The sequence below is a fragment of the Macroventuria anomochaeta genome, assembly GCF_010093625.1.
Source record: "Macroventuria anomochaeta strain CBS 525.71 unplaced genomic scaffold BU25scaffold_9, whole genome shotgun sequence".
Classification (NCBI taxonomy): domain Eukaryota; kingdom Fungi; phylum Ascomycota; class Dothideomycetes; order Pleosporales; family Didymellaceae; genus Macroventuria; species Macroventuria anomochaeta.
Genome location: NW_022985370.1, coordinates 312,383 through 338,602, shown reverse-complemented (window position 1 = coordinate 338,602; position 26,220 = coordinate 312,383). Strand labels below are relative to the sequence as shown.

The window sequence follows — 26,220 nt, the reverse complement described above, 5'->3', positions numbered from 1 at the left end:
GATCTTGGGTCGAGAGGATGAAGATAATGATGTATGGCCGTGCGCTTTAGATATGCTGTCACAGGCGTTGGCGTTGGCATTCGGGAATCAGCAGGTTGGCATTCGGGAATCAGCAGTCATGTTCATCACACGCATCTTATGCAAGCTATGGCTTCATTGGAATCGCTTGCTTGCTCTGAGCTGCAATCGCAAATGTGATCAGACTGATAAGAAAAAGAACGGACCAATGCCTCGCCGTCATGCAAAGCCCAAAACGCCGCCTGATGCTGCCAACTCCATTTTCATCCTGTCATGTGTCGTATCCTTCCACCTTTCTTCTCTAATCATCGTACTCCGCATCCCTCACACCACAAAAGTCGGTCCCTAGACACGAGTCGACGCTGTACCACACACGCCAATACAAACTGGCCGTATTCGCGTCGAAACTCCCGTCCTCCTTCCTCGGCACCTGATCTCCTATGATCCCCTGCCCACTCCCAATCACCCACCCGATAATCGGCAACGAACCAAACGTCTGCTGCCACAGCGGTGGAGCTGGCAAAAAGGCTTTCTCTTGCGGCATGAAGACGGCGGGTTTTACGTTTGCGCCCTTAAGGCGGAGCGTTGCGCGGCGTGATGTGGGCGCTAGTTGCGCAGATGTGGTCGTCGTTTGGGTTTGTGATTGGCGTGGCAAGGCAGCTGGTGCTGGTGTTGGTGGTGCGCGGTCGAGAGGCCCGTCGTCCATGGGGAAGGAGCCGCTGGGGAAGAGGGGCATGGTTGTTGATCGCAGGAGGTTGGTTGGCGCGGGGCCAGTTGTTGCCGTGGCTGAGGACGCGGTCGTGGATGTGTCTGGTACTGTGCTTGAGGCGCCGGTTTGTGGAGAAGAGAGCAGGGAGACGGCGCCGCCGATTTGGGCGCGGAGGGCGCGGTCGCCGCCTTGAGGGCCAGTGCCTCTGTATGCTTCGGCGAAGACGGTGTAGCCTTGGATGTTGTGGGGAGAGTAGTGGCATGCGCGCTCAGCGGCTTCTGCTGAATCAAATGTGACCTTTATCCAGTGGTCGCCGCCTACGAACTGGTTGACTCTGCTCAGCGCGGCCTTTGAGAGCGATTGATAGTGTGAGGTTCGCTGTGTGCCGAAGGCGTAGTTGAATTTAGGGTTGTACGGTTCGCGGTCGTATTCCTCGTAGATGATGCCGTTGGAGACCTTCTCGAAGAAGTCTATCGCTGCCCACTGCACTTCTGAGCCGTAGCCGTACAGTATGACTTCCTTGGGCTCTTTCGCTGTGATATTTGGGGGCGCGCCGCCATTGAACGATGTCCCTAGCAGACCGCTGCTTTCTATCAGGTTCGGTGCAGATGCCGACGGTGGTAGTGCGGCTACGGGATGCCCTGGGAGCAATCGCTTCTTATCCTCGTCGGCCTTGAAGCGCCCAAAGATGTCGTCGATTGCGCGCAGGTTGTCGAGCTTCGCGCTGTCCTCGGCAGATTTGGCTGTTGGTGTCTTTGCGCGTGTAGACCCGCGTTTGCGCGCCTTGCCAAATGGGCCTTTCTCTTCGGGTATCCGTCGCTGGTTGTGGTCGCTGCTGTTGACGCTCGTCAGTACTACTTCCTGAGCCGGCGGCAGCTGGCAGAGTTATTCAGTGGGCAATTGTATGCAGCGAGACAGTAATTGCGCGCGCCTTTTACTGTAATGCACCTCTTTCCTGTCCCTCGGCGCCAACCATTTCTCACTTACTCTGCAAACTCAAGGCCCCACGGCAATCTCCTGCCCTGCGAGTCGAAAGCGCGCTCTGCATCAGACACAGCGTGGACTTGCATCTTCAACAATATGCGTGGTGTGTGTGCAAGGTTGTGGAGGTTATGTCGTGTTTACGATGGTGGAGCTCAAGCACAAAAGGCACGAACGCCGCGGGAAAGAACGTCAGCCACTTCACTACTGCGCCACACGCGACCAACAGACCTTTCCCCATTCACTTACTCTGCATATGCAACTACTCCCCGGAATCCTGCTGCCTGGTCACGTCCTGACATACAAATGGATCCGGATTTGCATCTCACGCCAATCAAGATACGAGGGAAGAAACGCAAGCACACACCAATACCCATCGCCTTAATTTCTCCCTCATCATCAATACCATCAATAGCAGAAGCAAGTTCAGCAAACTACCGCCGCGCAAAGCAACCCAAGAAACTTCGAAAACAAACCGTTGCAGCTATGCCCACACTCCTCGGTCTCCCCCAGGAACTTCTCGAAATCATCTTCCTGCACTCCATGAACATCTCGCTCCCGCGCGCCTCACCACTCCTCGGCCGCAAACTCAGCTCCCGTGCAGTGACCTTGGAATACACCATGCGCGCCTTCTTTCACACCGTCGACCACACGACGAACTACCGGGACCGCAAAAAGAACGGTGATCGAGTTTTGCAGAGCAACCTACTTTCCTGTCGCTTCTTCACGTGGGACTTCTTTCTGAAGTATGTGGATAGGAGTCATGATGCTATGATCGCGTTACGAGGGAAGGCGTGGGAGAGGACCGGTGTGGGGGTCCCTGGAATAAGACTGTTTGACGGGCTGTGGCCGTTTAGGTTTACTACGGTTCCGTATCTCGCCTTTGCAGAGGGGTTTCATGTTCCCGAGAAATTGCTGCATGGGCCGTGGGACGAGGGGAAAGTGAATTTGCTGTATGTGCTGGTCAGTCTGAATGGGGAGGTTGATTGGGAGGGTAGTATGGCGGGCGAGACGGCAAAGCAGGGGATCAGGGAGGCGGTGGCAGAGGGGAATGAGAGGGCTGTTGCGGCGCTGTCAACGTTGTTGGGGGTGCCGAAGCAGATTGATACAGGGCTGTTGAGGTATGCGGTGTTGGAGTGTGGGTGCGATATCAACATGTTGAGACACCTGCTATTCAACGCGCAGATTCTGGCACAAAACGTATCCAAAGATGTGCTGGATTTCCTGGACACAAGGTTGTGGGCATGGGCAGACGTGAATGGAGAAAGGGGAGATGTGCTGAAGCACATGCTGAAGAAGGCTGAAGCATTCGACCTGGAGTTCTATTTCGAAAAGGACTCGGAATGGACCAAGATTGTGCCGTTCCCGTACAGTGGGAGTAAGTTCGACACAAGGACGACGTTTGATGTTGTGGTCAGGGAGCTGCTGATGAACTTGTACTGGAGCTATGGGCGCAAGATCACAAGGCGAAGGATACGGCAACTGGAGGGTAGCGAGCAAGCCTTATAGTGATCAGGACTGTGAGTTACAAAGATTGCCTAGAACTGAATCATGATCTGTATTACCTGTGCAAGAACCTCGATACGAAAATTTCCTTTGAGGAAGTAACACTGCTTTGACTGCGTCCACATCCATTCAGGACGATTGCTATTCTTTTCAGCGGAAAGTACCGCAAGATTGGACATATATACCTCGGGGGTAGCCTGTGGACGGCTGCTGAGCCCGGAACTTTACACAGTGGATGTCAAATCTCCGCATATGCGTGGGCAAGAACAGGCGCAATCGCTAGTACCTGCATAAAGTCGGACGTTGAAGAGGAGATAAAGGCTGCCGGGGCTCTAAGTCACGCGACGAAGATGCAGGGCTCTGCAGGGCAATATCGATGTCTTTTCAGTTTTCGACGTGCACAGACACGGGTCGTATTGAAGAAACTTCCAAAGTTGTGTAACCTAAGGAGAGTGACGAGCAGGGTCAAAACTTGAGAAAGATGGAACACAAGATCACACAGCGAGATGAAGTAGACGACGATGAACAGTGTGATCGATTTCCATTAGCATTAGGATCCAACCTAAAGATGCACGGCTACCTAAGCTACATACCCAATTTCCATTCCTCCAAGAGATACCAAAACACCAATGCCATGAATATATACAAGTCCAAGGAGTGGTTGTCATACCGATGCCATTACGCCGACATGATTCGTAAGGAGGGTCGTAAGTGGGAACATTATCCAACTCGTATCCAACTCGAACGCTAAGTTGGAGATCATAAACACATGAAGTGACTCGCTATGCTGAGGCGCAGTAGACTGAGAGCATATTTACAACATGGCGAACATACCCATGAGGCCAGCGGCGAGAGCACCAGCACCGAATGTGGTGGAGGCAGCAGCGCCGGTGAACTGGGCGGGTTGGGTAGAGGTCGCGTTAGGGCGCGAAACGGTGGTGTTGCCAGTGGCGACAGGAGCCTGCGGCTGGCCGTCGGAGATCTGGGAAACAACGCGGGAAACGGAGGGAGCAGGTGTACCGGCCTGAGGCTGGCCATCAGAGATCTGAGAGACGACACGAGAGACGGAAGGCGCAGGAGTGCCTGCCTGGGGCTGGCCGTCGGAGATCTGGGAGACAACGTGCGAAGCAGAGGGCACGGGCGTGCCTGCCTGGGGCTGGCCGTCGGAGATCTGGGAGACAACGTGCGAAGCAGAGGGCACGGGCGTGCCTGCCTGGGGCTGACCATCAGAGATCTGGGAGACGACGGCGGGAACAGAGGCGGCAGGAGTGGTGGCCTGAGGCTGACCGTCGGAGATTTGGGAAACAACCCTGGAGACAGAAGCAGCGGGAGTGGTGGCTTGGGGCTGGCCATCAGGGATCTGAGAAACTGCATTGGTAGCAGACGCAGCGGGGGTGGTAGCCTGAGGCTGGCCATCACTGATCTGAGAGGCGGAACCAGAGCCCTGGTTGACAGCCTGGATGTAGATTTGCACACACTGCATGCCCTGGGAGTCGGCATACAGGTTGTAAAAGTCTCCAGACAAGCACTGCCAGAAGGTGGTAGCACCGAAGGGGCGTTGACCGGAGGTCAGAGCAAGGGAGTTGTTGCTGCAGAGAGCAAAGCCCTCGGTCTGGAGAGCACCAGCCTGGACGGGAGCGTCGAACTGGAACCTGTTGTCAATTAGTATATTGATAGAGAATAGCAATTGACAGGCGAACTTACTGGTCGTTGGCAGCGATGTATCCCTGGCGACCGGCCTGGTCCTTCAAGATACCATTTTGAAGGGTCAGGGTGAGGGCACCAGCAAGCTGGCGCTCCTCAAGACCACGCTTGGAGCTGGGCTTGTTGACAGTCTGGATCTGGAAAGTCCCTGAGGCGGAGGAAGGGCAGCCAGAGGAGCTAGATGTCTGGGGGAGAGCCAATGCGGTGGACGCAAGGACGAGAGCGATGTAGGACTTCATTATGGAGGAGGTACTAATTTGGTTGATACTGAGCGACAGTGATGATCGACAGCGACTTTAAGTAGACAACGAAGGATAGATTGATGAACGAGGTATCAATCAAGCATCAATTGAGCAGTAACTGTGACAAACGAGAGCGAAGAGACGAAACCGACCGGGAGGTAAGACAGCTAAATACCAACACCTAGCGGGCGAAGTTAGTGTACGACCTACTTCATCGAACATTTCATCGCGGATCGGCGTTATCAGAGTCAGCCATGGGGGATCTACTGAACGCGTCAAGGCAAATCGTTAGCTTGACGCTCGAGCTGCGAAGTAGGAAGGCTGGAGGTGGTTCGCCGCACGCGAAAGTATGGAAAGACAGCTGTAGTGGGCCCGCCTCGGTATCATTGGGCCGGATGAACAGAACCCCTCCTTCTGACCCACCACCTCTCGTGAGCTGTAGCAGGAATGCATGAGAAAAGGGATGTCCCGCCTCTTGACTTTGCTTAGCCGTCAGCCAACCCCAGCCGAGCTGTACCCCAGGCGTTCGCACACGAGACGTAAGGTGCTTGTTCCAACCTCGCGTGTTACCAGCCCTATGACTGTCACTGTGCCATCATAGCGTCATCAACAAACCACAAGCCAAACTATCAGCGCTCAACCGCACAGACAAACGAGTGGCTCATGCGTGCGGACTGAGGTACAACCGTGAACAGTAAAGGGAAAAGACCATCCACTATGTGCATCCCTTCCCGGTAGATGCTAGTGCTGAATCTGTTTCTCTCGCTTGCGTTTCTGCAGTCCCTCAGCGGATCCTTCGGGATGCAATTCGCTGAACGGCATGTTGACATGCAGGTGCGTGCTAATAAAACCGTAACATGCCTGCCTAGATTATTGGACTAAGACAGATTGCCTTAGAAATCCTTGGGAGACAATTGGTATTGAACGTGCCAGAAAGTGAAAATCCCGAGGACGCGCAGCCTGTGGACACTGGAGTGATGTCAAGACTGTTGGGACCCGCGGTGGGAACGTCGATTAGCCGCGATTCTGGGCACGCTAACCTAGCTAGTTCAGCTTTTTGTGGGGTAAGATGTGGCTTTCATTCAGCAGTCTCGCTCTCGCCCGCTTTTAGTCGTGCTCGTTGAGACGCATCGGAGACGCTTGGTGACGCTTGAGTGCTGGCGTGACCTGTTGCTATCGATACGGCGATAAGTCTCGTGGTTGGTCGGAAAGCGTAATGCTAAAAAGAGCTGACAAAGTAGATCCCTACTGCTGACGGTGAGCCCTGGATTGCGCGTTGAAACACCGCAATTGCTTGGTCGCGATGGCAGATGTAAGGGAGGATTTGCTGCACGGCAGGCGCGCTGCAGACGGTTGGACTAAGCGATGACGTACAAGTTTCGTCTGTGAGCTTATCCACTCGTCTCGCCATCCTTCTCCGCCACCACGCTTACCTCAGGTTTCATTGGACTAGGCTTTATCGATTGCTGCTTCCCCAGACTTTCAGCCGTCTCCAGCATTGGCAAAAGGGTATAATGGTGCACAGTCCAGATGTCAAACATCCAGCGCCCACTGTCCCCAGCCTGAAGATATTGGAGCTGATCACAGCCATTGAGCGGTGAGCATTAGGTTTTGCTGAAGTCATTCAGAAGTGAATTGTGGGATTGCTTTCCAAGACTTCAAGAGTCACCAAAGGCTGACCAGTATTGGACGGGCATCGGTCTATGTCGAAGAGTACCGGGGTGTCGGCACCTTAGTGTAAAGGATGGTTCGATCAGTCGACCAGGCCCTCAATAACAACGTCAAGAAAAATGCCGAACTTCCTCCATTGTCTAAACGCGCTCGGCTGTACCTAAGTACCAGGTACCAGGACCCGAACTCTTGAGAAACACATGGCGAGCGCAAACGAGCCAGGGACGCACAACTCTGAACTCTTTGAACGAAATTTTGCATTTCGAAGGTCGGCTCTATTTCGTCTGGAAGCTCTGCGGAATGCGCATTCCGTACCCGATGGGTTCGGCTGAATCAGGCAATCACGAACGTCTTCATAGCACTGCTAACATCTCAAGCCGCTCTTACAGTGTTTCACCGGTGTCTTCAAGTAATTTCTTGAAATGAAGAACTGCCCAAAGTCTGGTTTGTTTACTTGAGAGCAATTTCGAAAGGCAATTGCTATCTAGAAGAAGTAGGGAAAATGTCCTCTCCGCGCTCGAAGCGGCATCAACAAGAGCTTTGTGGTACTTTTCATCTCCAGGAGGACTTCCCTTGCAACGGATTTCATGTTCCGTAGGCCAAATTCGATTCGGCATCGAATGCTATGGCAGGATGAAGCTACTCAACACCAATATGATTTGTATAAGGGCTGAACAGCGGTCAAGAAATAGAGAAACTTCAAGCTTCTCCAATTGCTTACCTAACGCCATGAAGCTCTCCATCCTCTCTTTCGCCGCCTTCGCAGGTTTGACAATTGCCTCTCCAGTAGCACTCGATGCTCACACCGACCGTGGCTCCTACACCGTGAGCGGACTCGGCAGCCGCAAGCAAGCCGTCCTCAATGCTGGAGGAAGCACTCTGGATCTCGCCATCGCCATGTTGGAAACTGACAATATGAGTACTAACTACGTCTACGGCGATGGCAAGGCCCAAGATGCGGCCAATTTTGGCATCTTCAAGCAGAACTGGGGTATGTTGCGCGTCTGCGCAAGCCGAGTTGGTTTCAAAGGACAGAGCCAGGCGAACTGGAATGATGGTGCGAAGCTCAAGTCAGTCTCACAGGTATGATTTGGATGAGTGCAAGACTGATGTGCCTACTAGCTCGGATCTCTACGCCGATGTTGTAGCCAGATGGGATTGCCAGAACTACTACGGCTACGACAAATGGTTTGCTGGCCATCGCAATGGAGCTTCTGGCCTGGCGAACCCGGATATTGCAGACATCAACAGTACGTAGGACTCTGTGACGTACACAACATGTAGACTACTGACTTAAATTGCGCAGCCTACAAGTCTGTTGTGCAGTAGATCCAGCAACAGATCGATAGCAACTCCAAGTACAAGTCTGATGATACTAGGTTCTGGGTCAACGTCACACCAATTTAACACCAACAAGTACTGGAAACGAATCTTCTGGGGTTTGGGAGGGTGTCGTTGTTCTTTTAAGGACTCGTGCGCCGCCTTGTGCAGCCTTGTAAATACGTGTTAGCAGTTGGCGGAGGCCTGAGCATAGTCAAGTGATGAAAATGTCGACGGAAAAACGATTTGCTTCGTGAACAGCATAACAATCAATCTGGTGGTATCTTTGGAATATCAAAACTCATGCGTCTTCATCCCGTACATCCAACCTTATCCATTCGACCTTATTCAAATCATTTGCCTTCACCAGCCCTCTTTACACCTCCAGCAATCCTAGCCGCACCGTCCTCAATGCTGGTCGTTGCATCCGCGATCCCTCGAGCAACAGGCCTTCCTGCGCTGCCCGTCGCACCCTCAAGTGTTTCGCCTACACCTCGTCCTAGAGCTCCGACAACACCGCCAACCGTATTTGTAACGCCGCCAACCGTGTTACCAACTGTCGATGTGACAAACTTGACGCCGGATGTCACGCCGGATTCTTGCTGACCGATAGGCATCGTGGTGACTTATTTAGATCGGCGCTTTCGCCTTGCTTTCGGGGCAAAGATATGGTATACGTTGATTCGTGGTCTAGTTTGCGAGCTTTTCTTTCCTCGAAGTAGGGGTTTTGGTTCTTGGGTCGTGCTAACTTGGTATAGAAAAGTAGTGTAAACTTTGGCGTGTGTTAGGGCGAGTGTTGGCGGCTGTTATAGTGGGATAGCATATATGACGTCACGGGGCTGTGAGAAGGCGGGAATGTCTTGCAGCCAAGTTTGTGACTTGCACTGGACATGCACCCCGGACTGTGAGAACCATTCACGAACGACGGATCTTCATGAAGGGTCCTGTGAATTCTTGAGCCTTGCCAGCCCTGCCGTTGTGCGCGCGCAGACGTGCATGCGACACGCGTCGAACCTTTGTTCAGATCGTGCGAAGACGGCTAGAGGAGGGTACCAACCCTGCTTTGTCGACATGGTCAGTTTAGGTGAGCGCGTTGATCAAGCGAGATCTCGATGAGAATCAACGCAAAGGGCTGTTCGCTCTCAATCATCACGACAGCGCTGAAAGTCGGTAACCCTTACGGGCGAGAGCAAGAAACAGTCGGTGGTCGGAGGTAGAGGTTGCGGAGAAAACGCTCCGCCCGGTGCGCTGCTGAAGAATCCTCGCAGCCTGATTGGTAAGGCCGGACAAAATGCATCGTCAAAACATCTCCACCTCCGCAAATGGCGTTCCTGAGAGCTGACTGATGCGGCCGAACAGCCTCACCGGCGGGGTCTCGTCGATTCAGCTCCGGTTGCTGCAGCATGTATATAGATTGCGTGCGCCCTGAACATATAGGCAGTCAAAAACACTCACGTCCGATTGACCCTCCATCTATCCTGGCTGCCTAAATCTACTACAATCACGATCATACGTAGAATTCCGCATCCACTCCGAACACCGCTGCTCGAACGGGAAGCGCCTACATCACCTTCAAGCTTCCCCGTCCTACAACATTATAAGACCCGCAACACAACCACTTCTACATCACATCCTACTCCTCAACACACCAATCACAATGACATCCCTCTTCCCACACCCTCAATACGCAGAAGACCAACCCAATGCCCACGCCATCCTCTACCTGCATGTAATCCGCGCCTCAGCAATGTCCTTCTCCTTCCTCTCGCTCCCATTCACAGGCGCCACTCTTCTCACATCACGACTCCGCAAACAACCCATCAACACTCGCACCCTCCTCTCTCGCACTTTGCTCAACTCCGGGCGTGGCTTGATCGTAGGAACCGTCGCGGGCGCTACGATGACTTGGGGCCGCATGCAAGGGCAAGAGGAAGTTGAGTGGCAGGACAGAAGTTGGCGGTTGTTGGAGAACAAGGGCGAGGTTGATACGGATTGGGAGACGATTGGTGCGACGAGTGTTGGTGCGCTGGCTGGTGTAGTTGCGGCGAGGAGAGGGACGGTGCCTGTGAGTCTTGGGCGGGCGGCGCTGGGCGGTGCAGGGCTGGGTCTGGGGAGTGGTGTGCTGTTTATGGTTGGAACGTTTGTTGCAGGGAGGAAACCAGCGTAGGGACTGATGGGGTGGGAAGAGCTGTACAGGACTAAAAGGGAAGGGGGCAAGCTGTGGATGATAGAGCTCCATCATGGATTGCACGATGAGATTGATTCCCTGCAGCGCAGGTCGAGTCTGATAGTAGTCTCTGAGAACTATTTCTGCACTATTTCACTGATGCTTACCTCTTTGATACACCTCCCTCGTACGTCAGTGAGGCCACACCACACCACTGTCAAGATATCGATTTCTATAGCCGTTAGCCTCATCCGCTATTATTCGATCTCGATGAGCTTGAATACATACCTGAGCTTATGATCCCGAATGCGTGTTATAATTGAAGCTCTCGGCCCTCTCCATTGCCTCAATCGCGTCTCTCGCAATATTCTTCGTCTTATCTGACACCTCATCCATCTTGCTGATCACCGCTAGCCTCTCCTTCCACAGTCCCCACCGCTCTTTGCTGAACTCTGCTTTTCCCTTCCATAGTTCTCCGCCTTTGGCGGGGTTCCCTTGTTTGCGGTCTGTGGGCGTAAGATCAGCCTCCTTTGTGTACAGAGCGCGGCCCATGCCGAAGATCCAGGATGCGGCTGCAGGAACGTAGACGTTGTACTTTTGTGCTGCAGTGCCTTCGGCGTCGTCTTGGGCTTCATTTTCGAGTACAGTTCGCATGCTCCAGATTGCGTAGATGCTCAAGTCCTGAAGGCCCTTCTCCGTAATTCGGGCGTAGAAAAAGTTGACATTTGCCCAGGCATTGATCTCGATGTCTGACGCGTATGGCTCTGGCACATCGTTGTAAATTTCACGACAGGCCATTGAGAAATCTGTTAATGAGCTGTAGAGGTAGTTGTACTCTTCGTGGTCTTTGATCTTGTGGTCACGGAAGGCGGCGACCAGGTCGGCCACTTTGGCGTGGAAATGTGGGTTGCACTTGCCATCGCCTTCAGCCTCGTGAAACGACTTTCGCTTTGCGGCATGAATGACGGAGTACCAGAGATCCAGGAAGTATACGTCGGCCAACTTCCGAGCGATGATCTTCTGATCTATTGGTTCGAAGAGCGTGGAGGTTGCTGTGTCGATGTCGATGTCGTCTTCAAGGTACTTCTGCACTGTAGGATAGTACGCGCTGTTTTCCTCTGGACGGAACCAGCCTCTGACTTTAGCAATCTGATCAATCTTCTCGGCCTCTCCTTCATTGCTTGAGACAATGTCGGCGATCTTCCTCTTTTGATCCTGCAATTAACGTTAATCTGCGAGCCACACCAATGCATAGAAATAATTTACCTCTGATTGCGTCATGTTAAAGATTGATATTCGGGTGGGTAAAAATCTCGATGAATTCGATCGTTGTAGAAGGACGCGGTAATGTTGTTGTACTGGACGGGTGATGTCATAATGAGACCCCACGTGCATTTGATACCTGCCTAATTGGAGGCACAACGCCGAACTTCTGTACTTTCGCAACATGAATCTGAACAAGCGCGTGCATCACGATATAACTGTTGATTGGACGTAGAGGAGCGGAGCAGATTATGTGTTTCATTTCAAACGCCGAAAAGATAAGGATCGCCGCAGATCATCAACACATCAACGGGCGGTCCCGAAGTACACGTTGCGTCTACATGGGTCTCAGAGTGGTGACAGAACTCAGATATCGCAAGTTGAAGGTATCCAGATTCGTGACCTGGAAGTGGACAGAGCCCCAAAGCTGTCTAGTGGCTAGTGCAGTTGAAAGCTTCAACCAAGTTGTTGAATGTCTACGCGTAGGATAAAATGATCACAGATCACATACACGCGACAGTTGGCATACAGCGCTCACTACGGAGGTAATGGAAGTCTACGAAGTGCTGCCGAAGGCGATCCGTTGGTGCACCCCTGGCAGGCATGTTCTGGACACGTACATTGCACAAGCGACAAGCAGAAGTCTTCTTGCGCTTCAGCTGAAACGCTTCTAGACTAAGAGATCTGGTTTGACTTGGTGTGCAGATTCCCTACAGGGGGTTCCCGTGACACCTGCCTGACCAGGACAAGGACACGACGTCGCTTGGACGACGTAGGTCTTATGGCAAGCACGCTATGTAGCGCGAGGGAGGGCAGCAACGAAGAATACAAAGAGCTATGGCATTTCAACAGCAAAGCAGACATGTTCCCAACATATTTACAAGAAAAGTATCTGGAACTAGCTAAAAAAAAAAAAAAAAAGACGAGCTACCTATACACGGGATTCTTTTTTTACAAGCTGGCGATTCCTGCCGGGACGATGGTTTGCAAAGGTAAGATGATCTGTGGACGATACCAGGTCCAGATCCGAGAGAATCAGTCCACTGACTATACAAGCTACCCGACGGCTCAATACAAATGCAATTCCCAACATCTCCCAACATGCTAGTCCCACATCTCGATCCACGAAGAGACACATGCCCATGGACCCGTGCATTACTCCAGCTACTGCCCAACTCGACCCTCATGGCTGACCTGGCCTGACTGGATCATGACATGGGGCAAAGTGACTGGCGTGAAGACGAGTTATAAACAGACGGCAGTCAAGGATCTGGACGAGCATATACCAGGTGGAGCGGGTAAAGAGATTGGCGAAATGTACCAGTTTAGCTTAGACTTTGCGTATAATGCGTTTCAGGCAGATACGCTGAAGGCGTGGGATTTGGAAAAGGTTGGTGATGAATTTTTGGGCAGATGTGTTGGACGTAGCTGACGATCACATAGACGGGCATACACGTGCCGACTACATGTCTGCGAGAGTATATCGAGCCTGAGGATTGGATAGCCGCTGGCATCGTGACAGGTTGATAATATGTTGAGGCGACGCAAGAGCACTGAATATGATCCACTCGAGCAATGCGTCCATCATGTCTCGAGCACTCTTCAGTCAACGGAAGAAGAAAGTAATCAAGGCCAATGGATGTCCCATGACATCAAGTCGATCTTGAGTGTGAAGCTTGAGGATGTTAGATATTGCGTAAACGATAGCTGCTGGGCGATGACAATTTGCACGTGTTAGAGGGTTGAGAGTCTCCAGAAGTTTATCAATCGAGAGGCTGGTGGATGCTAGATCTCGAAAGTGGTCCTGGCAGTTTAAATGAGGACGTAAGGCCACACCCTTTGTGAGTGAATGTTCTCATTCGAGCTGTTCATGCATGGTGTCATGAGCACCCACGAGTCTTTTACTCCCCTATAGTTTACCTACGTTTCGACGACGCCTAATACTGCTTTCGCCTGTTGAACGACTTGTGATCGCTGCCGTTATTATTATTAGGCAGCCCTGACTGCGTGCTCAATTCTGATCGCAGTTATCATGCTGAACTTGCCTATCATGTTACATCATCATGATTCCGCTTGCAAGTACTGAAAGTACACCAAGAGCCGTCATGACCCGTTGGTTGCTTCTTAAGGCCCTGTATATATCGACTGAGTGGAGCAGCCGTGTTCGAGGCTAGTGACTGGCATACACAAGAGCGCTTACGATGGTATTGGCGATGCGATTAGTGCTGGTGCAGACAGTCAAACCACTGATTTGCGGTCAGAAAGTGCAGATGGTGTTGGTGATGGTGTTGGTGATGATGCTTGCGGACTCGGCGATGGAACGCCAAGCTCGGCTAATAGTACGCCCGTCCGTTGTTCGCACACGGCAGCCGCAACGCAAATTACCCAACGCTGTCGCTTTGAGAATTAGCAACTAACCACAGGTCACCGCCAACACCGCCAACATGCGTACCTACGACGACTCCTTCTCCGGCCAGAAGATCTACCCTGGCAAGGTGCGTTCCGCCAAGCACCCCAGCTGTGTCTCCCGGGTTCATGTCGAAGTTCCACAGCGCATAGGACAACACCGCACGAACACACAGGACATGGGCAGGGAGAGAGCAACTGGGCAATGCACAGTGCCTACGGGGCATGCAATTGGAAGCGCAGCGCTGACGGCATACACAGGGCAAGCTCTACATCCGTGGTGACAGCAAGATCTTCCGCTTCCAGAACGGCAAGACCGAGTCTCTGTTCCTCCAGCGCAAGAACCCTCGCAAGATCTCATGGACCACCCTCTACAGGAGGCAGCACAAGAAGGGTATCTCTGAGGTACGCTATCTGTCCAGGAGGACTGCTCGTGCGGTCGCAGCGAAGACATGAAAATGCTCGCTCCGTCGCAAGAGAACCTCCTGCGACGTGCTTTTCGACATGATGTCAGGTCACTGACCCCCCCTCCAGGAGGTTGCCAAGAAGCGCACCCGCCGCACAGTCAAGCACCAGCGTGCCATCGTCGGTGCCTCTCTCGACGTGATCAAGGAGCGCCGCTCCCAGCGCCCCGAGGCCCGCTCTGCCGCCCGCGCCGCCGCCATTAAGGAGGGCAAGGACAAGAAGGCCGCATCCGAGTCGGCGAAGAAGGCTGAGAAGGCTAAGAGCGCCGCCGCCGGTGCCCGTGGCCAGGTCGCCAAGATCCAGTCGAAGCAGGGCTCCAAGGGCGCCGCTCCTAAGGTCCAGGCCAGGACCCGCTAAGCAACTAGCGATTGTGCTGGGTTGAAGATGGAAAACATGTGTGCATGACTGGGTTCAGCGGATTTTTCGGGGCGACTCGGTGTTCCTTTACTCTCTTCCGTCAAACACGGAATCAATGAATGGGATGGGATGATTTACACTCTTCGTGCCGGATACAAACTCCGGCGTCGCCATAGGGCCAATGCAATACCACGTCCTCACGAACACGTTCGCACTAGATACCGTCAGAGAAGTGATTGAGACAAGAATGGAAGATGATGTTGCAAGATACTGCGCGTGCAACCTTACACATTGCAGCTGCCACGCGTTCCTTGACCCAAAGCTCCTCACAAATAACCACATATGTGCAAAGTCAATCAAACACAACAGCAGCTACTGTCCATACCAACCCTCGTAGGTCGGTCTTATGATGGCGGCCCATACGTTGGAAATGTCTCAAAGTGAATACTTCGAAATAGTACTTCATGGATTACTCATTAGAGGCTCGTGGCCGACAGATGGATACTTGCTTGAAACACCAGACTCCGTCCCAACTATCGACTCGAGGCCAATGCTAATAAGTACAGAGAAGTGTGGAAGAACACTACACCAAGCTGCAACACGAACCTGGAGAGCCAACGATTGGAAGGCTGATGAAAAGGTGCTGGGAATGGTACTGCTCGAACTGACCATGCTGGGCTAAGGCTGCTCGGGGTATCGTGTGCGAAGCCAAACACCAAGATCGTGTATCCAAGCATCCTCCAGACGTGCCAAACAGATGCTCAGGCAATATGTACCCTCATAGGTGGGAAAGTATACCACCAAGTGTCCATGAAACCCGCCGAATTCCTTGGGCCAAATCTCCAGTCCTTATCCCAGTCTCCTAGTCTAGCACCTCCATCATTGTTGCCTGTTTCTCGGGGTCCTCGACCAGCATAGACTTGGCACGGCACACATCCTCGACGATGTCCACAACCTTACGGAAGCTCGATGCCGCCCCCCGTGTCTGTGTGAATCGCGCCAGGCAAAGGTTGGCCCGGCGCCCGTGCTCCAGAACGACGAAGAGCTCGATAACGAAGGATACAGGCTTGATCTTGAGATCTGCGAGACAACGATGTTAGCATTCAGTGTCCGCTGGAGCTGAGATAGCCATTGAAAAGAAAGCGTGCGGTTACATTGAGAGACAGATTCTACCTCCAAGACCTCCACTTGGAAGCAGAAGGCCTGTAGCCTCCACTCGCTGAACAGAAAACGTGCAGAAGGTAGATACTTACGGTTGATCTTGTCTACACGAGCATGGATGATGTTGGTCTTGCGGTCGAAAGTAACGTCGCGGACGCCAAAGCGCTGCCAGTCTCGCAGCAAGCGAACCAGGTCCCCACGGACTTTGCCGCGACCGACATGGAAGCAGAGAGTCTTTGTAGCGGGCTTGATGTGCAGGAAGCGTGACAGCCAGTTCATCTGCACTTCAGGTGGACCAGAACGGTTCACTGACTCGCTTGATTCGGGGCCAAGTCCGTGGTTCGAGAGAATGGACGATGAGCTGGAGTTGACTAGACGCGGGTGTCAGTAGTACGTAGATGATGTGGAACGGTCCACTTACGATCGAGTTCCATAGGACCTTTGGCCTTCTCCTCCTTCTTCTTGCCAAAGAAGCCAAGAAGGCCCTTTCGCGGGGCGCTGTCGCTCTTAGTAGCAGCTGAACCTGTGTTGCGCATGGGAAACTCGCTGGCGTTGCTACCGTCAGACTGCTTCGAGGCATGCTTAGCAGCTTCATTGTGAGTGCTCAGTGTGGGGGAAGGGTCGTTCTTGATACGATCGTCGAGACCTTGCCATGCTTCGGGTATCTGCAGTAGGGTGGTCGACTTTTTCGTCTTGACTTGAGGCTCGTTCTTGTCTTGTTGCTCCTTCTCATCGGTGTTGCGACGGAACCATAAGGATTTCTTCTTCTTGACGATGGGCTGCTTCTCAGGTGCGGGAGGAGGCGCAATGTGGACGCGTGCGGCCGGCAGGTCTTTCTGCACGTCTTGGTAAGACCGAACAGAGTTTTGCGCGCTTGGCCCTGGCCATGGGATGGAAGTGGGCACATCGTTCGCATACTTCGAAGAAAGGCTTGCCCCACTGCGCTTTCGAATGTTAAGAGGTGCGATGCGGTTGGGTGATTGGTCCACAATGCGGATTGTTTCTTGCGCTGTAACTGCGCGTCGAACCTGAGGCCTAACTGGGTCAGTGACGGCTCGATAGTGAGGGCTATAGGTTGTTTCAAACCCAGCTCCACCATCAACCTTCACCTCCTCCGGTATAGCATGCAAAGGCGCAATGTGCTCTGGAGATCTAGCAGGAGCAGATACCACACGCTTGCTGTTAGCAGGCGGAACAATTAAGCGGTCCAAGTGTTCAAGCACTTCTGTAAAGTGCTCGGTGTTGTCGTCATCTTCAGTCAGTCGTCGAGCGATGTCTGCTCGTGTCTCAACAAGCTTTCGATGTAAGAAAGTGTTCGGCGTCTCCTTTGGGATTGGTGGAAGTGGCCGAGATGCAAGCATCGCCTTCGTGTTTGGAGTGGCAATCGTGCTGCCACCTGAGTCTCGGTTCGAGAACGAGGTAGGTGGCGTGTCATACTGGGAGAAGGTTCCTTCCTGATAAGCATCGGTGCGTGTGGTTCGTATACTCGAGCTCATGGATGAACGGTTGAAGGCTTCTTCCATGACCTTCCCGAGCTCGGTACTGACTTTACGCGCCTCGCTTTGAATGTACTTGCTAGGACTTTCAGGCTTTCGCATTCGAAGGCGAGGTGCTGCTGTGCTCGCAGAAGCCCTCGACTTGGTTCGAGTAGCGGGCGACGGCTGAATAGTGCTTGACCGAAGCGAGGACCCGTACGATCCAATAGACTCCCGGCGACGGTCGAACGACCGGTTCGAAGTGTATGGTACCGCACCTGTATCTGCCGTGCTTGCAGTTGCTGTAGAGCCTCGACGATGCAAGTGCGAGAAGCTCACGCCTCGCCTACCGATTCCGCCAGATCGAGCAATGACCGGAGGACTACTTGGCCAGTGTGAACTTGCGAGTGAAGATCGTGAGACAGAACGGGCATATACCGATCGTTGAGAAGGTGTGGTGTGCTTGGATGAGCTGCGAGAGACAGCAGAACCACGCTTAGAGTTCCGCAGAGCTTGGACACGCAGTGAGCTGCCGGTGCGATGACCCAGGGCTGTAATTGGTCGAAGGTTGCGGCTACCATTGCTGGCCCGGCGACGAACAGTGACATTTGGGTGTGTGGCCTTCTCCGGAAGGATGGGTTGTCTCGAGGCACGAAACGGGTCGTAACTGGCCTCTGACGCAGGCGATTCGTAGAAGCTGTGCTTTGAGTACATGTGCTCATTGTTCAAGATCGAGTACCCGGACTGCGACCTCTTGTGCTTCTGCTTGGGCATCTGCTCAATGTCTTCTTTGGTCGGCGTATGGCGCACATTGTGATGATGGTCGCTGTTGGAGTGCGCGATCGGGTGGTGAGCACTTGGCTGGTAGTTCTCGAGTTGGTCTTGCTGATACTTCTGGAGTGCCGAGTAGAAGTACTTTTCTTGGTTCGCTCTGTCACGATCGTTAGCTGTGTCTCATGCTTCCCATGTGTCACATTGGTACTGACTCTCTGCTCATGAGGCGCTGGATGATGACCTCTTCCTTCTCGCTATGCCAAAGTGTGCGGAGGTATCGCAAGATCTCTCGATTGATGGTTGTTCGCTCCAGAGTCTCCCAGCTTGCAATTGATGGCAGTGGTCCTGTCCAATGACTGGCCGCAGTGTTATCCCCAACAAAGTTCAGCTCCTTGCTGTACTTGTGCAGGAAAGGGTGATTCCAGATGTCTTCGAGACCAACACGTCGCTTGGGATCAGGAATTAAGATACGCTTGATCAGGTCTGCGGCTTCGCGTGACAAGGTGTCAGGCAGAACGTATTCACCCTTCTCGATCGCCCTGAACAGGTACTTGAGATCTCGATCATCGCCCGAGTAATTGAAGGGTGGCGTGCCTGTGAGTAAGACGTAGAGGATTACGCCGCAGCTCCAGACGTCAGCTTTGGCACCGTCGTACGCAGTAGTCTTGATGACCTCAGGTGCTGCATAGTGGGGGCTGCCGCACGGTGTCGTTAGCTTCTTGCCAGTTGGTTGCAACGCTGCCATGCCAAAGTCAACAAGTTTGACTGTCATCGTCTCTCGATCGAGCAAGATATTCTCCGGCTTGAGGTCGCGGTGGTGGATACTGATTCGGTGGCAGTAGATCAAGGCCGCGATGATCTGGCGAAAGATATGGACAACGTGGATCTCGATCAGACCGCCTTGCTCATGAATGTAACTGAACAATTCGCCGCCTTCGACATACTCCATGATAAGGTAGCTGTGATACGTTAGACGAGGCACACGTTTGTTGCTGAAGGGACTTACAGTTCGTCCCTGTTCTCCCAGATATCGTAGAGGCGAACGATGTTCGGGTGATCCAGCAGCTTCATGATACAGATCTCGCGCTCCAGACCGAAGGGGATGACCTTGCCGTCAGGGTACAGTGTGGGATCCTGCTCTGCACTTTGGATCAAGTTCGCCAGACTCAGCGCACGTACCTTCTCCGCGGTGGTCTTCGAGATGATCTTGGCGGCTCCAAATTGCCCTGTCATGCTGTGCCTTACCAGCCGCACACGCGAGCATCCACCTCGTCCGATAGTCCTGCCCAGCTGCCATGGCCCAATGTGTGTCTTGCGGCGACGGTTGGTGTTTGACGCGTTGGTACTGGCATTGGAGATGGTTGAGTCGCGTTTCGGGTTGTGTGGGCGCGCCTCGTGAGCCAGTACAGCGGAAAGGCGCTTGTTCTCAGGGGTAGTAGACTGCTGCTCGTGACGCACGGCGAGTGTGCCATTTGGTACTATTGACTCGTTGTGGGGTAGAGCCTTAGGTGGAGGAGCCACGTGCTCGTGACTGTGCTTTTCGCTCTGCCGCTGTGAATGAGAGTTCTCGTTCGCACGGTGAGTGCCGTCGCCGAGGGCGCGTCGACGCGTTGGGGGGCGGCCATGGTAGCTGTGGTCCATGGTGTGTTGCTGTTTTCAGCGGTCAAGGCGGGGCCGCCTCGACTGCTATTAGATTAGTTGGCTAGGATGATGGGCCAAAAATGTACAGTTAGAAAGGATGCGCGGTGAGACCGAGCACCAGAAGACGAGTAATGCTGCCGGTGGTTGCAGTTGTCGCCGTAGTTGTGCTGCCAGAATGCGTCTAGGCCATGGCAGAGCCGCCGTGTTGTGCTGTTTGGTATCTGCTGCTGACACTGAGGGCGCCGGACAGTCAATGGACTGTAGGTTGCTTGACGGAGCCGATAAAGGAGGGGCGGCTAGCTGTGCAAGTGCAATTGAAAACTACTCAACGACCAAAAAGCTAACAAGTTCTGAATGCATGCGGTAGAGAGGCCTGTAGAGGCGATCGTATGCGAGCTTGGGAGGGGAAGGGAGATGGCGCGCACGGACGCATTGGCAAGAGCGGCACCGGTGTGCAAACGGGACGGAAGGTGCTCTCTAACACCACCAGGAACAGGAGAAGGAACAGAGGCCTCGTGAGCAGAGAAGGCGCGTATTTACCGAACCATCCTCAGGTCGCTGTTGGAGGCTCTTTTGCTGAGGAATGTGCCAAGATGACAAAGGTGGAGTAGATATGTTTTGTTTGTGCACCAAAGGAGTAGAAAGAAACGAGTTGGCTAGAGGACTAGAGATATGCATTGAAGGCCGAAAATGAAGAAACAAATTCTTCCTACCGTCTATAAGGCCATTGACATTATGGACGGGTGATCGCGACCACTGTCTCCTTCCTTGCGTACAAGTCGTACCTTGCGGTGACGAGACCGCGTGGCGAGCGTCATCTCATGAAGCTGCGAGCCGTTTCGAAATGTTCGTGGATTCGCAAGGGCTGCATGTTAAGCTACTCCAAGTGAACGATTGGAAATGTTTAACGCAGACGAACGGGTGCAGTCGAGCGCGTCAGCGGAGTCATTGAGAATACAAGGGGTGTATCATTCACATCAAGTGTCGCAGTGACATGCGAGCAGAAGCTCAATGAGTGTGTTTTACTGCTGCAGCAGAAGTGCGGCCGTAAGGGGATGAGATGGAAACGTGGAGTGATGATGAGGTGAAGTGTGAGGAACGCGCTGATCGCGAGGCGAGAGCCATGGAACATGCCGACTAGCGCGCCAGGTTCGTGGGTCGCTCAGACTGCAAGTAGCCGTCCGCACAAGAACCTTAATGTATCGTCATCTCCTTCTGGAATACACTGCATACTCTACGATATCACTTGCTGGCTAGCGACATGCTCCGCGACGCACTTGTAGTCACAAATGGCACAGTACGAGGTAAGGTGTTTAGAAGAACGACAGTCGTATCATGGTATTCGGTATCGTAGCACCTCTTGTCCCCCTGTACCCAGATCTCTGCTCTAATGCCACACAGGTGCATGTTGCGCCCCTGCCCGTTATGCACATTATAACCAAGAAGCTGTTTGTAGCCTCAGACCCCTGATCCCAACCGATTCCCGATGCTGCGGACGTGCCGCCTCCACCGCTGCGAATGCGAGCAAAAACAACACATGGTCGCAAAAGCAACTCCTTCCGCATACCTGATACATCCCCAGAGAACCGACTAAAGGTATCCGCGTTCAAACAAAAAAGAAACAAGAACATGGTCGCATGCTATACCCGCAAACCCCACAGATAGGATATATCCAGCGTCCCAAGGGTAGTCCAATACGCGATAAACAGAAGACGTAACAAATCGTGACCCAATAGCTGCACAGCGAAGGTAATGGTTTCGTAACAATGTGCGCCGAAACCCATAATGACAAGGACGAAAAGGGTATTTAATACAAGAGAAGTGAAGAGGGCCGAAGCCTCAAGATGAAGGTACAGCGACGACACTAGTGGATTGCTTTCGACTTGACGGCTTCCGACTTGGGCGAGTGGCTCTCTCGCTTTGTGTCGTCGCTGTTCGCAGCAGCCTTGCCGCAGCCTTTGACAAGAATATGACGCTGTGAGATCTGTTAGCAAACGCTCATAAGCTTTGATTTGATGCGCAACATACCTTCAATGCGTCTTTTCTCGAGAAGCTCTTGTCGCAGTGTGTGCAAGGGAAAGGCTTGACTGCCAAGTGGATCCTCTTGTGTCGCTTCAAGTCGTGGTTGCGGTTGAAGCTTTGAGGGCACTGATCGCACTTGAATGGTCGGTCGGTCGAGGCCGGTTGCTGGTGAGGGTTGTGTCCTCCCATGAAGTGAGGCATCTGAGCTGCGTGTCCACTGTTGAAGCCGGGCATCATCCCAGGGTGCACACCAACCAGGGCAAGCCCACCATTCGGGTTCTGGACATTCGAAAATACTGGTGCTGGTCCTGGTGCGTATGCTGATGGTGGTGGCCGCTGGTAGTAAGAAGGCGATTGCACTGGGTTGTTCGATGGCACCGAAGGCATCTGGCCCTGCGAAACCGCTGGCGACATTCTAGGCATGGGGCCACCGGCGCTGATTGGGCTCTGGCTGTGCTGCTGAGTCGGCGATGGCCCTGTAGAGTACGGGAAGTTCGAGTGCTGAGGCGTTCCGGATGGCTGATAGTTGTAAGTTGGTGTTGGTGGGTGTGGTTGCCTGAATGAGTCCTGAGGTAATGCTGGCGACTGTTGAGGTGCTGATGACGATACAGGCGTTTGTGCGCTCATCATATGGTGAGGCTGGTGGTGGTGTGCGGGCATCGACGGCATATGTGATGCACTGGATGATGGCGTAAATGGTGGCAGCTGATTGTTCATCTCATAGGGTGGTGGATTCAGCCCTTTGCGGAGTAAGTCTTGGTGCCCGAGCGGACGATCATGGTGCAGAAGAGCATACATACCTCGGCTTTGTTGACCATATTGGTTTTGCTGTGAGTGTGCAGGCGGGTAGCCGTATGATGGCTGCTGTGCAGGCGGAGAGTAGATGTGGTTGTAGTTTTGGGAGTAGGCCATTGTCGACGAGGCTGCGCCGCTTGTCGACACTCCAGACGAAGGGCTTATCACGTCGCCGTGGATGGTGCTCGGCGGTGTGAGAAGGTTGCCAACACTAGCGATGGTTGTCGGCGCCTGTGACGACTGCGAAACGGTACCGTGGTTAGTGAAGGGATATTTGTGCATTGGCGGAGGTGGAAGTTCGAAGCTACCCAACTGAGCAGCATGAGGCCTCCGCTGCGCAAAGCTGGGAGGCGCACCCATTGGGTCAGACCCAGGATGCATAGAAGCCGGGTGAGCCACTGCAGCAGCCACGTTGGCGGTTGTGTTCCGGTAAGGTCCTGATGACCTACCAGCTTCGGATGGAGAAGGAGTTGGAAGAGCCTGCAGCTGTGACGCTGCAAAAGGCGGACTTGAGAAATGAGCACCAGACCAATATAGCCCACGTGTAGGCTGAGGATGATCCACGGAGGGCGGCCGGCTACTTGTAGCTCAAAGGCGTAATGTGGGAGGTAGGAGCTCTAGTCAAGAGGGACAAAGTACTGATGTTATGCAGGTTGTGGAGGGGAAACGATCTTGTAAAAGGTTCTTGCGAGCACGAATACCCGCCCGGTCCAAAGAGTCTGCGATGGTACTCCTGGCTAGTGTCTTGTTGCTCAGACGGCGACTGGCAGGTCCGAAGGCCTGATGATGCTTCACCTGGTGAACGGTCCTCGAAATGGTACCTGCGCTGGTTCAGGTGGGCAGTGATACCGACAGATGCAGGCCTCGCCAAAAGACTGCTAGGAAGTCTCAATCGCTGCCTGGTATCAGTGGTGGTCGATGTCGCAGGCCGAGGCAGAGGGGCGTACAGAGGAGCAAAAGCAGATACTCGTGGCACTGTGGTGACCTCCAAGTCGGAGCGTTCGGTAGGGCCCGGTTTCCTGGTTGCGCAGACGTAGTGCTACTGAGGCGGTAGCACAGGCTGTGTGAATGATGGGTTTCGGTCAAGACGGTGGTGCTCCTGCTATGACCGTGCTGGTGTTGTGGTCCAGCTGGCGCTGGATTGGCTGGTAGTCAAGCTTCTAGTACTCGAACCAAGGCACTGGGACGGCGTCGACTTCCCTCTTTGGAAACAGGCACAGATGAGGTCGTTTTTGTGAGCGTCCACTACAGCGGCGTTGCAGGATCTGGTGTTGCACGTTGATGATGGGAGCCACTGATCCTTAGGTGGGGGACAGCGAGCCTGATGAGCTGTTGGTGGTGGAGTGCGGAGCGGCGATCCCTCCTTGTTAAGCTCAGTACCTGGGCGCCCTAGCAGAGCAATGGCGGAGAAGGCTGGAACCTGAGTGGGTTAAGGCTTTGTTACCGCGAGCGAGTGGAGAGCACTGGTCACGTATATGTATGGCGGGCTAAGGGTGTCAGGGTTGGCGGGTTCGCGTGGCTGACTGGCGTTCTGGGGCTTCCTCTGCTCAAGGGCCCAACCAGGCGATAGGGTTAGTCCAAGCGTTATGAAGATCTGGATTGGGATGGGAGATGAAATGGCACGAGAGCAAGCCTCAGGTGAGCGGGTGGGAGCGCTATTCACAGGCGCACTTTTGCAGATTTGGGCATCGTAGACGAGGCACGGCAGAGGCAGACGCAGCGAATGAGAAATTCACCACACCGTTCAGGCGCACTTAGAGAACCAGACGAGCATGGGGCCACCGACAACAATGCGCTGCCGGGGGTGAATGCACGCACCAGGCTCCCAGGCTACTACAAACCCTGGCCGCTGGCTGTCTGTCGGACTCTGTTTGGCGTGCGGGACGGCTTGGACCAGCACAGTGGAGAAGCTGTCGCTTGCGCCGGCCCGGAGGTCTGAAAGCACATTGATGCTGGGATGGTACGTGGTGACTTGACGTCGCCGTAGTCTCTTTGTTCCTGCGGGTGCTCCCTGGCCGAGGGCACAAAGAGCAGCGTGGCAACAATGCGGCTCTTGTGACCCGGGCTCGCAGCGCGACAAGAGACAGACAGGAGAAAATGCTTTTTTGTTTATGACCCAGGGCCAGGAACCAAGGGTAGGGAGCCCGCAGGAAGAGGCCTAGCATGTGTCGGGTCTGGCGCCAACGAGAACGAGAGCGACTGGGCCTGCACGGGCCAGTGCAGTTTGGTCTGGCCCAAAGAGCGCCGTGGCAGAGACAAAGCCTACCGCAGCGACAGCCTTCCCTTCTTTGTTCAAGCTCGCCGTTTACAAAGGCCAATCCCGTTTGCTAGCTGTGCTGATCGCCCTCCATGTAAGCTGGCGGCGCAGGCAAGCGCTTTGAAGGAGTTGGGCGAAGAACATCACCAACGTTCATCACCAGCAGCATCCCCAACCCCAGCGTCTATTCCTACGAGTGCGTGGTTCCCTGCGATCCTGGCGGCCAATGCTTCAGAGCTTCGGCGACCAATGCAGCAACCGTGCCCCTTTCCTGCTCCCAGTCTAGCTGACAACAGGTGTTGAGGTCGCCAGCTGACGCTAGCCGAGTAAGAGTAGGAGTGCGAGCTGCGCATGATTGATTGATTACCCTGCCTGCGCTGCGCTTAAGCAGGTGCTGCGACGGTGGGGATAGAGAGCAGATCTTGTTGGTGGTCATCGATCGCCAGCTTTAGCATAACTAGCACCCATTCCCTGTAGATTGCCATCCCAATGCGCAAAAGGCCAAAAGGGCCATCCAATATCGACAACATCACACTCCTTGAGGATGCTTTTTGGCCCCGAAACATGCACTGATTAGCATTTGCAGCTGGCTCAGTGACGTCTATAATTAGCGAGACTGTTGTATTGATTGCGGCACGGGTGCCTCTGAAGGGGCAAGGCGTCATCAGCAGAGCGTGCGGTCCCTGCTCTTCCTCATTTCTCTTAAGCCGGTCCCGGCGCACCGCGTCGCACGGCTTGCCTTGGTAGGGTGGATCTCCACGTGGAAGAACAGGCGTGCAGTGGATTAATTCTCGGTTCATTATCTTGCGCGCGTCTGATCTGGTGCCATTATGCGTATTGGGAGGGGTCGATAATGCTGCTGACTGTTTCGTCCCAACCACTAGGCCTGCCATCTGCGATCATATGCACCCACTCCGGAGTACGAGGCGCCTGTCGACGCTCGCTGACAGCTGCTGTAGACGACGTGATGAGCGGTGGGCGCTGCTTGTGCATGGACTGACGTCTGGTGCATGCTGTGTCGTTCAGTGAATACCGACTGCCTGGTTGAGACTCTCGCGGCAGAGACAGACGACATGGAACTGGGGACCTCTCCACGGTCGATCGAGCGCTCGATTCGTCTGCGTCCCAGGCCGTGCGTGAGGCTGCTGCCACAGACCGCACTTTTGGGGCAGCCATCGCCGGCGCCAACCTTCACTGGGTGGGTGCGGTGCAGGGCCAAGATTGTGCAGAGGTGCAGAGATCTGTAGCCGCAGCCGTGTCGGCTCTGCCTGCACCCTCAGTTCACG

The 26,220-nt window shown here is 53.8% G+C and overlaps 12 protein-coding genes across 12 annotated transcripts; 7 read left to right on the top strand and 5 right to left on the bottom strand.

Moving 5' to 3' along the window:
- Positions 1-122: 122 nt before the first annotated feature.
- BU25DRAFT_271006 (uncharacterized protein) lies at positions 123-1,847 on the bottom strand. The gene is made up of 2 exons (XM_033701821.1): positions 1,715-1,847; positions 123-1,562 (listed from the first exon to the last, which is right to left on the bottom strand). Exons 1-2 carry the CDS (start codon positions 1,795-1,797, stop codon positions 320-322), a joined length of 1,326 nt encoding a protein of 441 aa, XP_033563821.1. The 5' UTR covers positions 1,798-1,847; the 3' UTR covers positions 123-319.
- Positions 1,848-1,964: 117 nt separating this feature from the next.
- Positions 1,965-3,275, top strand: BU25DRAFT_408896 (uncharacterized protein). Its single transcript, XM_033705929.1, has one exon. The coding sequence runs from the start codon at positions 2,015-2,017 to the stop codon at positions 3,215-3,217; it is 1,203 nt and encodes a 400-aa protein (XP_033563820.1). The 5' UTR covers positions 1,965-2,014; the 3' UTR covers positions 3,218-3,275.
- Positions 3,276-4,028: 753 nt separating this feature from the next.
- BU25DRAFT_429885 (uncharacterized protein) lies at positions 4,029-5,157 on the bottom strand (the record flags this gene model as incomplete). The annotated part of the gene is made up of 2 exons (XM_033708573.1): positions 4,029-4,866; positions 4,919-5,157. 2 exons carry the CDS (start codon positions 5,155-5,157, stop codon positions 4,029-4,031), a joined length of 1,077 nt encoding a protein of 358 aa, XP_033563819.1.
- A 2,403-nt stretch (positions 5,158-7,560) lies between these two features.
- Positions 7,561-8,160, top strand: BU25DRAFT_419918 (uncharacterized protein; the record flags this gene model as incomplete). The annotated part of the gene is made up of 3 exons (XM_033707967.1): positions 7,561-7,901; positions 7,954-8,081; positions 8,138-8,160. 3 exons carry the CDS (start codon positions 7,561-7,563, stop codon positions 8,158-8,160), a joined length of 492 nt encoding a protein of 163 aa, XP_033563818.1.
- A 207-nt stretch (positions 8,161-8,367) lies between these two features.
- On the top strand, positions 8,368-8,867 carry BU25DRAFT_270885 (uncharacterized protein). Its single transcript, XM_033701820.1, has one exon. The coding sequence runs from the start codon at positions 8,455-8,457 to the stop codon at positions 8,755-8,757; it is 303 nt and encodes a 100-aa protein (XP_033563817.1). The 5' UTR covers positions 8,368-8,454; the 3' UTR covers positions 8,758-8,867.
- Positions 8,868-9,724: 857 nt separating this feature from the next.
- On the top strand, positions 9,725-10,318 carry BU25DRAFT_447075 (uncharacterized protein; the record flags this gene model as incomplete). The annotated part of the gene is made up of 1 exon (XM_033709527.1): positions 9,725-10,318. The coding sequence occupies exon 1, from the start codon at positions 9,809-9,811 to the stop codon at positions 10,316-10,318; it is 510 nt and encodes a 169-aa protein (XP_033563816.1). The 5' UTR covers positions 9,725-9,808.
- Positions 10,274-11,650, bottom strand: BU25DRAFT_447074 (uncharacterized protein). Its single transcript, XM_033709526.1, has 3 exons — positions 11,585-11,650; positions 10,607-11,533; positions 10,274-10,550 (listed from the first exon to the last, which is right to left on the bottom strand). Exons 1-2 carry the CDS (start codon positions 11,597-11,599, stop codon positions 10,613-10,615), a joined length of 936 nt encoding a protein of 311 aa, XP_033563815.1. The 5' UTR covers positions 11,600-11,650; the 3' UTR covers positions 10,274-10,550; positions 10,607-10,612.
- Positions 11,651-12,217: 567 nt separating this feature from the next.
- BU25DRAFT_270870 (uncharacterized protein) lies at positions 12,218-12,917 on the top strand. Its single transcript, XM_033701819.1, has 2 exons — positions 12,218-12,573; positions 12,638-12,917. Exons 1-2 carry the CDS (start codon positions 12,363-12,365, stop codon positions 12,772-12,774), a joined length of 348 nt encoding a protein of 115 aa, XP_033563814.1. The 5' UTR covers positions 12,218-12,362; the 3' UTR covers positions 12,775-12,917.
- BU25DRAFT_489651 (uncharacterized protein) lies at positions 12,792-13,321 on the top strand (the record flags this gene model as incomplete). Its single annotated transcript, XM_033711434.1, has 2 exons — positions 12,792-12,971; positions 13,025-13,321. 2 exons carry the CDS (start codon positions 12,792-12,794, stop codon positions 13,106-13,108), a joined length of 264 nt encoding a protein of 87 aa, XP_033563813.1. The 3' UTR covers positions 13,109-13,321.
- Positions 13,322-13,956: 635 nt separating this feature from the next.
- Positions 13,957-15,076, top strand: BU25DRAFT_408889 (uncharacterized protein). The gene is made up of 3 exons (XM_033705928.1): positions 13,957-14,076; positions 14,249-14,392; positions 14,522-15,076. The coding sequence occupies exons 1-3, from the start codon at positions 14,026-14,028 to the stop codon at positions 14,807-14,809; spliced, it is 483 nt and encodes a 160-aa protein (XP_033563812.1). The 5' UTR covers positions 13,957-14,025; the 3' UTR covers positions 14,810-15,076.
- A 224-nt stretch (positions 15,077-15,300) lies between these two features.
- BU25DRAFT_363789 (Pkinase-domain-containing protein) lies at positions 15,301-19,860 on the bottom strand (the record flags this gene model as incomplete). The annotated part of the gene is made up of 5 exons (XM_033703766.1): positions 15,301-15,889; positions 16,063-16,341; positions 16,392-18,376; positions 18,432-19,178; positions 19,226-19,860. The coding sequence occupies 5 exons, from the start codon at positions 19,858-19,860 to the stop codon at positions 15,672-15,674; spliced, it is 3,864 nt and encodes a 1,287-aa protein (XP_033563811.1). The 3' UTR covers positions 15,301-15,671.
- Positions 19,861-21,724: 1,864 nt separating this feature from the next.
- On the bottom strand, positions 21,725-23,058 carry BU25DRAFT_337070 (uncharacterized protein; the record flags this gene model as incomplete). Its single annotated transcript, XM_033702660.1, has 2 exons — positions 21,725-21,835; positions 21,889-23,058. The coding sequence occupies 2 exons, from the start codon at positions 23,056-23,058 to the stop codon at positions 21,725-21,727; spliced, it is 1,281 nt and encodes a 426-aa protein (XP_033563810.1).
- Between the last annotated feature and the right edge of the window lie 3,162 nt (positions 23,059-26,220).

Coding starts and splice junctions, on each gene's coding strand:
- BU25DRAFT_271006 (XM_033701821.1), bottom strand. CDS start 1,797: ATGCAAGTCCACGCTGTGTCTGATGCAGAGCGCGCTTTCGACTCGCAG. Junction 1,563..1,714: donor TGGGGCCTTGAGTTTGCAGA/GTAAGTGAGAAA, acceptor GAGCGTCAACAG/CAGCGACCACAACCAGCGAC.
- BU25DRAFT_408889 (XM_033705928.1), top strand. CDS start 14,026: ATGCGTACCTACGACGACTCCTTCTCCGGCCAGAAGATCTACCCTGGC. Junction 14,077..14,248: donor AGAAGATCTACCCTGGCAAG/GTGCGTTCCGCC, acceptor CGGCATACACAG/GGCAAGCTCTACATCCGTGG. Junction 14,393..14,521: donor ACAAGAAGGGTATCTCTGAG/GTACGCTATCTG, acceptor CCCCCCCTCCAG/GAGGTTGCCAAGAAGCGCAC.
- BU25DRAFT_270885 (XM_033701820.1), top strand. CDS start 8,455: ATGCGTCTTCATCCCGTACATCCAACCTTATCCATTCGACCTTATTCA.
- BU25DRAFT_408896 (XM_033705929.1), top strand. CDS start 2,015: ATGGATCCGGATTTGCATCTCACGCCAATCAAGATACGAGGGAAGAAA.
- BU25DRAFT_270870 (XM_033701819.1), top strand. CDS start 12,363: ATGGCAAGCACGCTATGTAGCGCGAGGGAGGGCAGCAACGAAGAATAC. Junction 12,574..12,637: donor CGGGACGATGGTTTGCAAAG/GTAAGATGATCT, acceptor TGACTATACAAG/CTACCCGACGGCTCAATACA.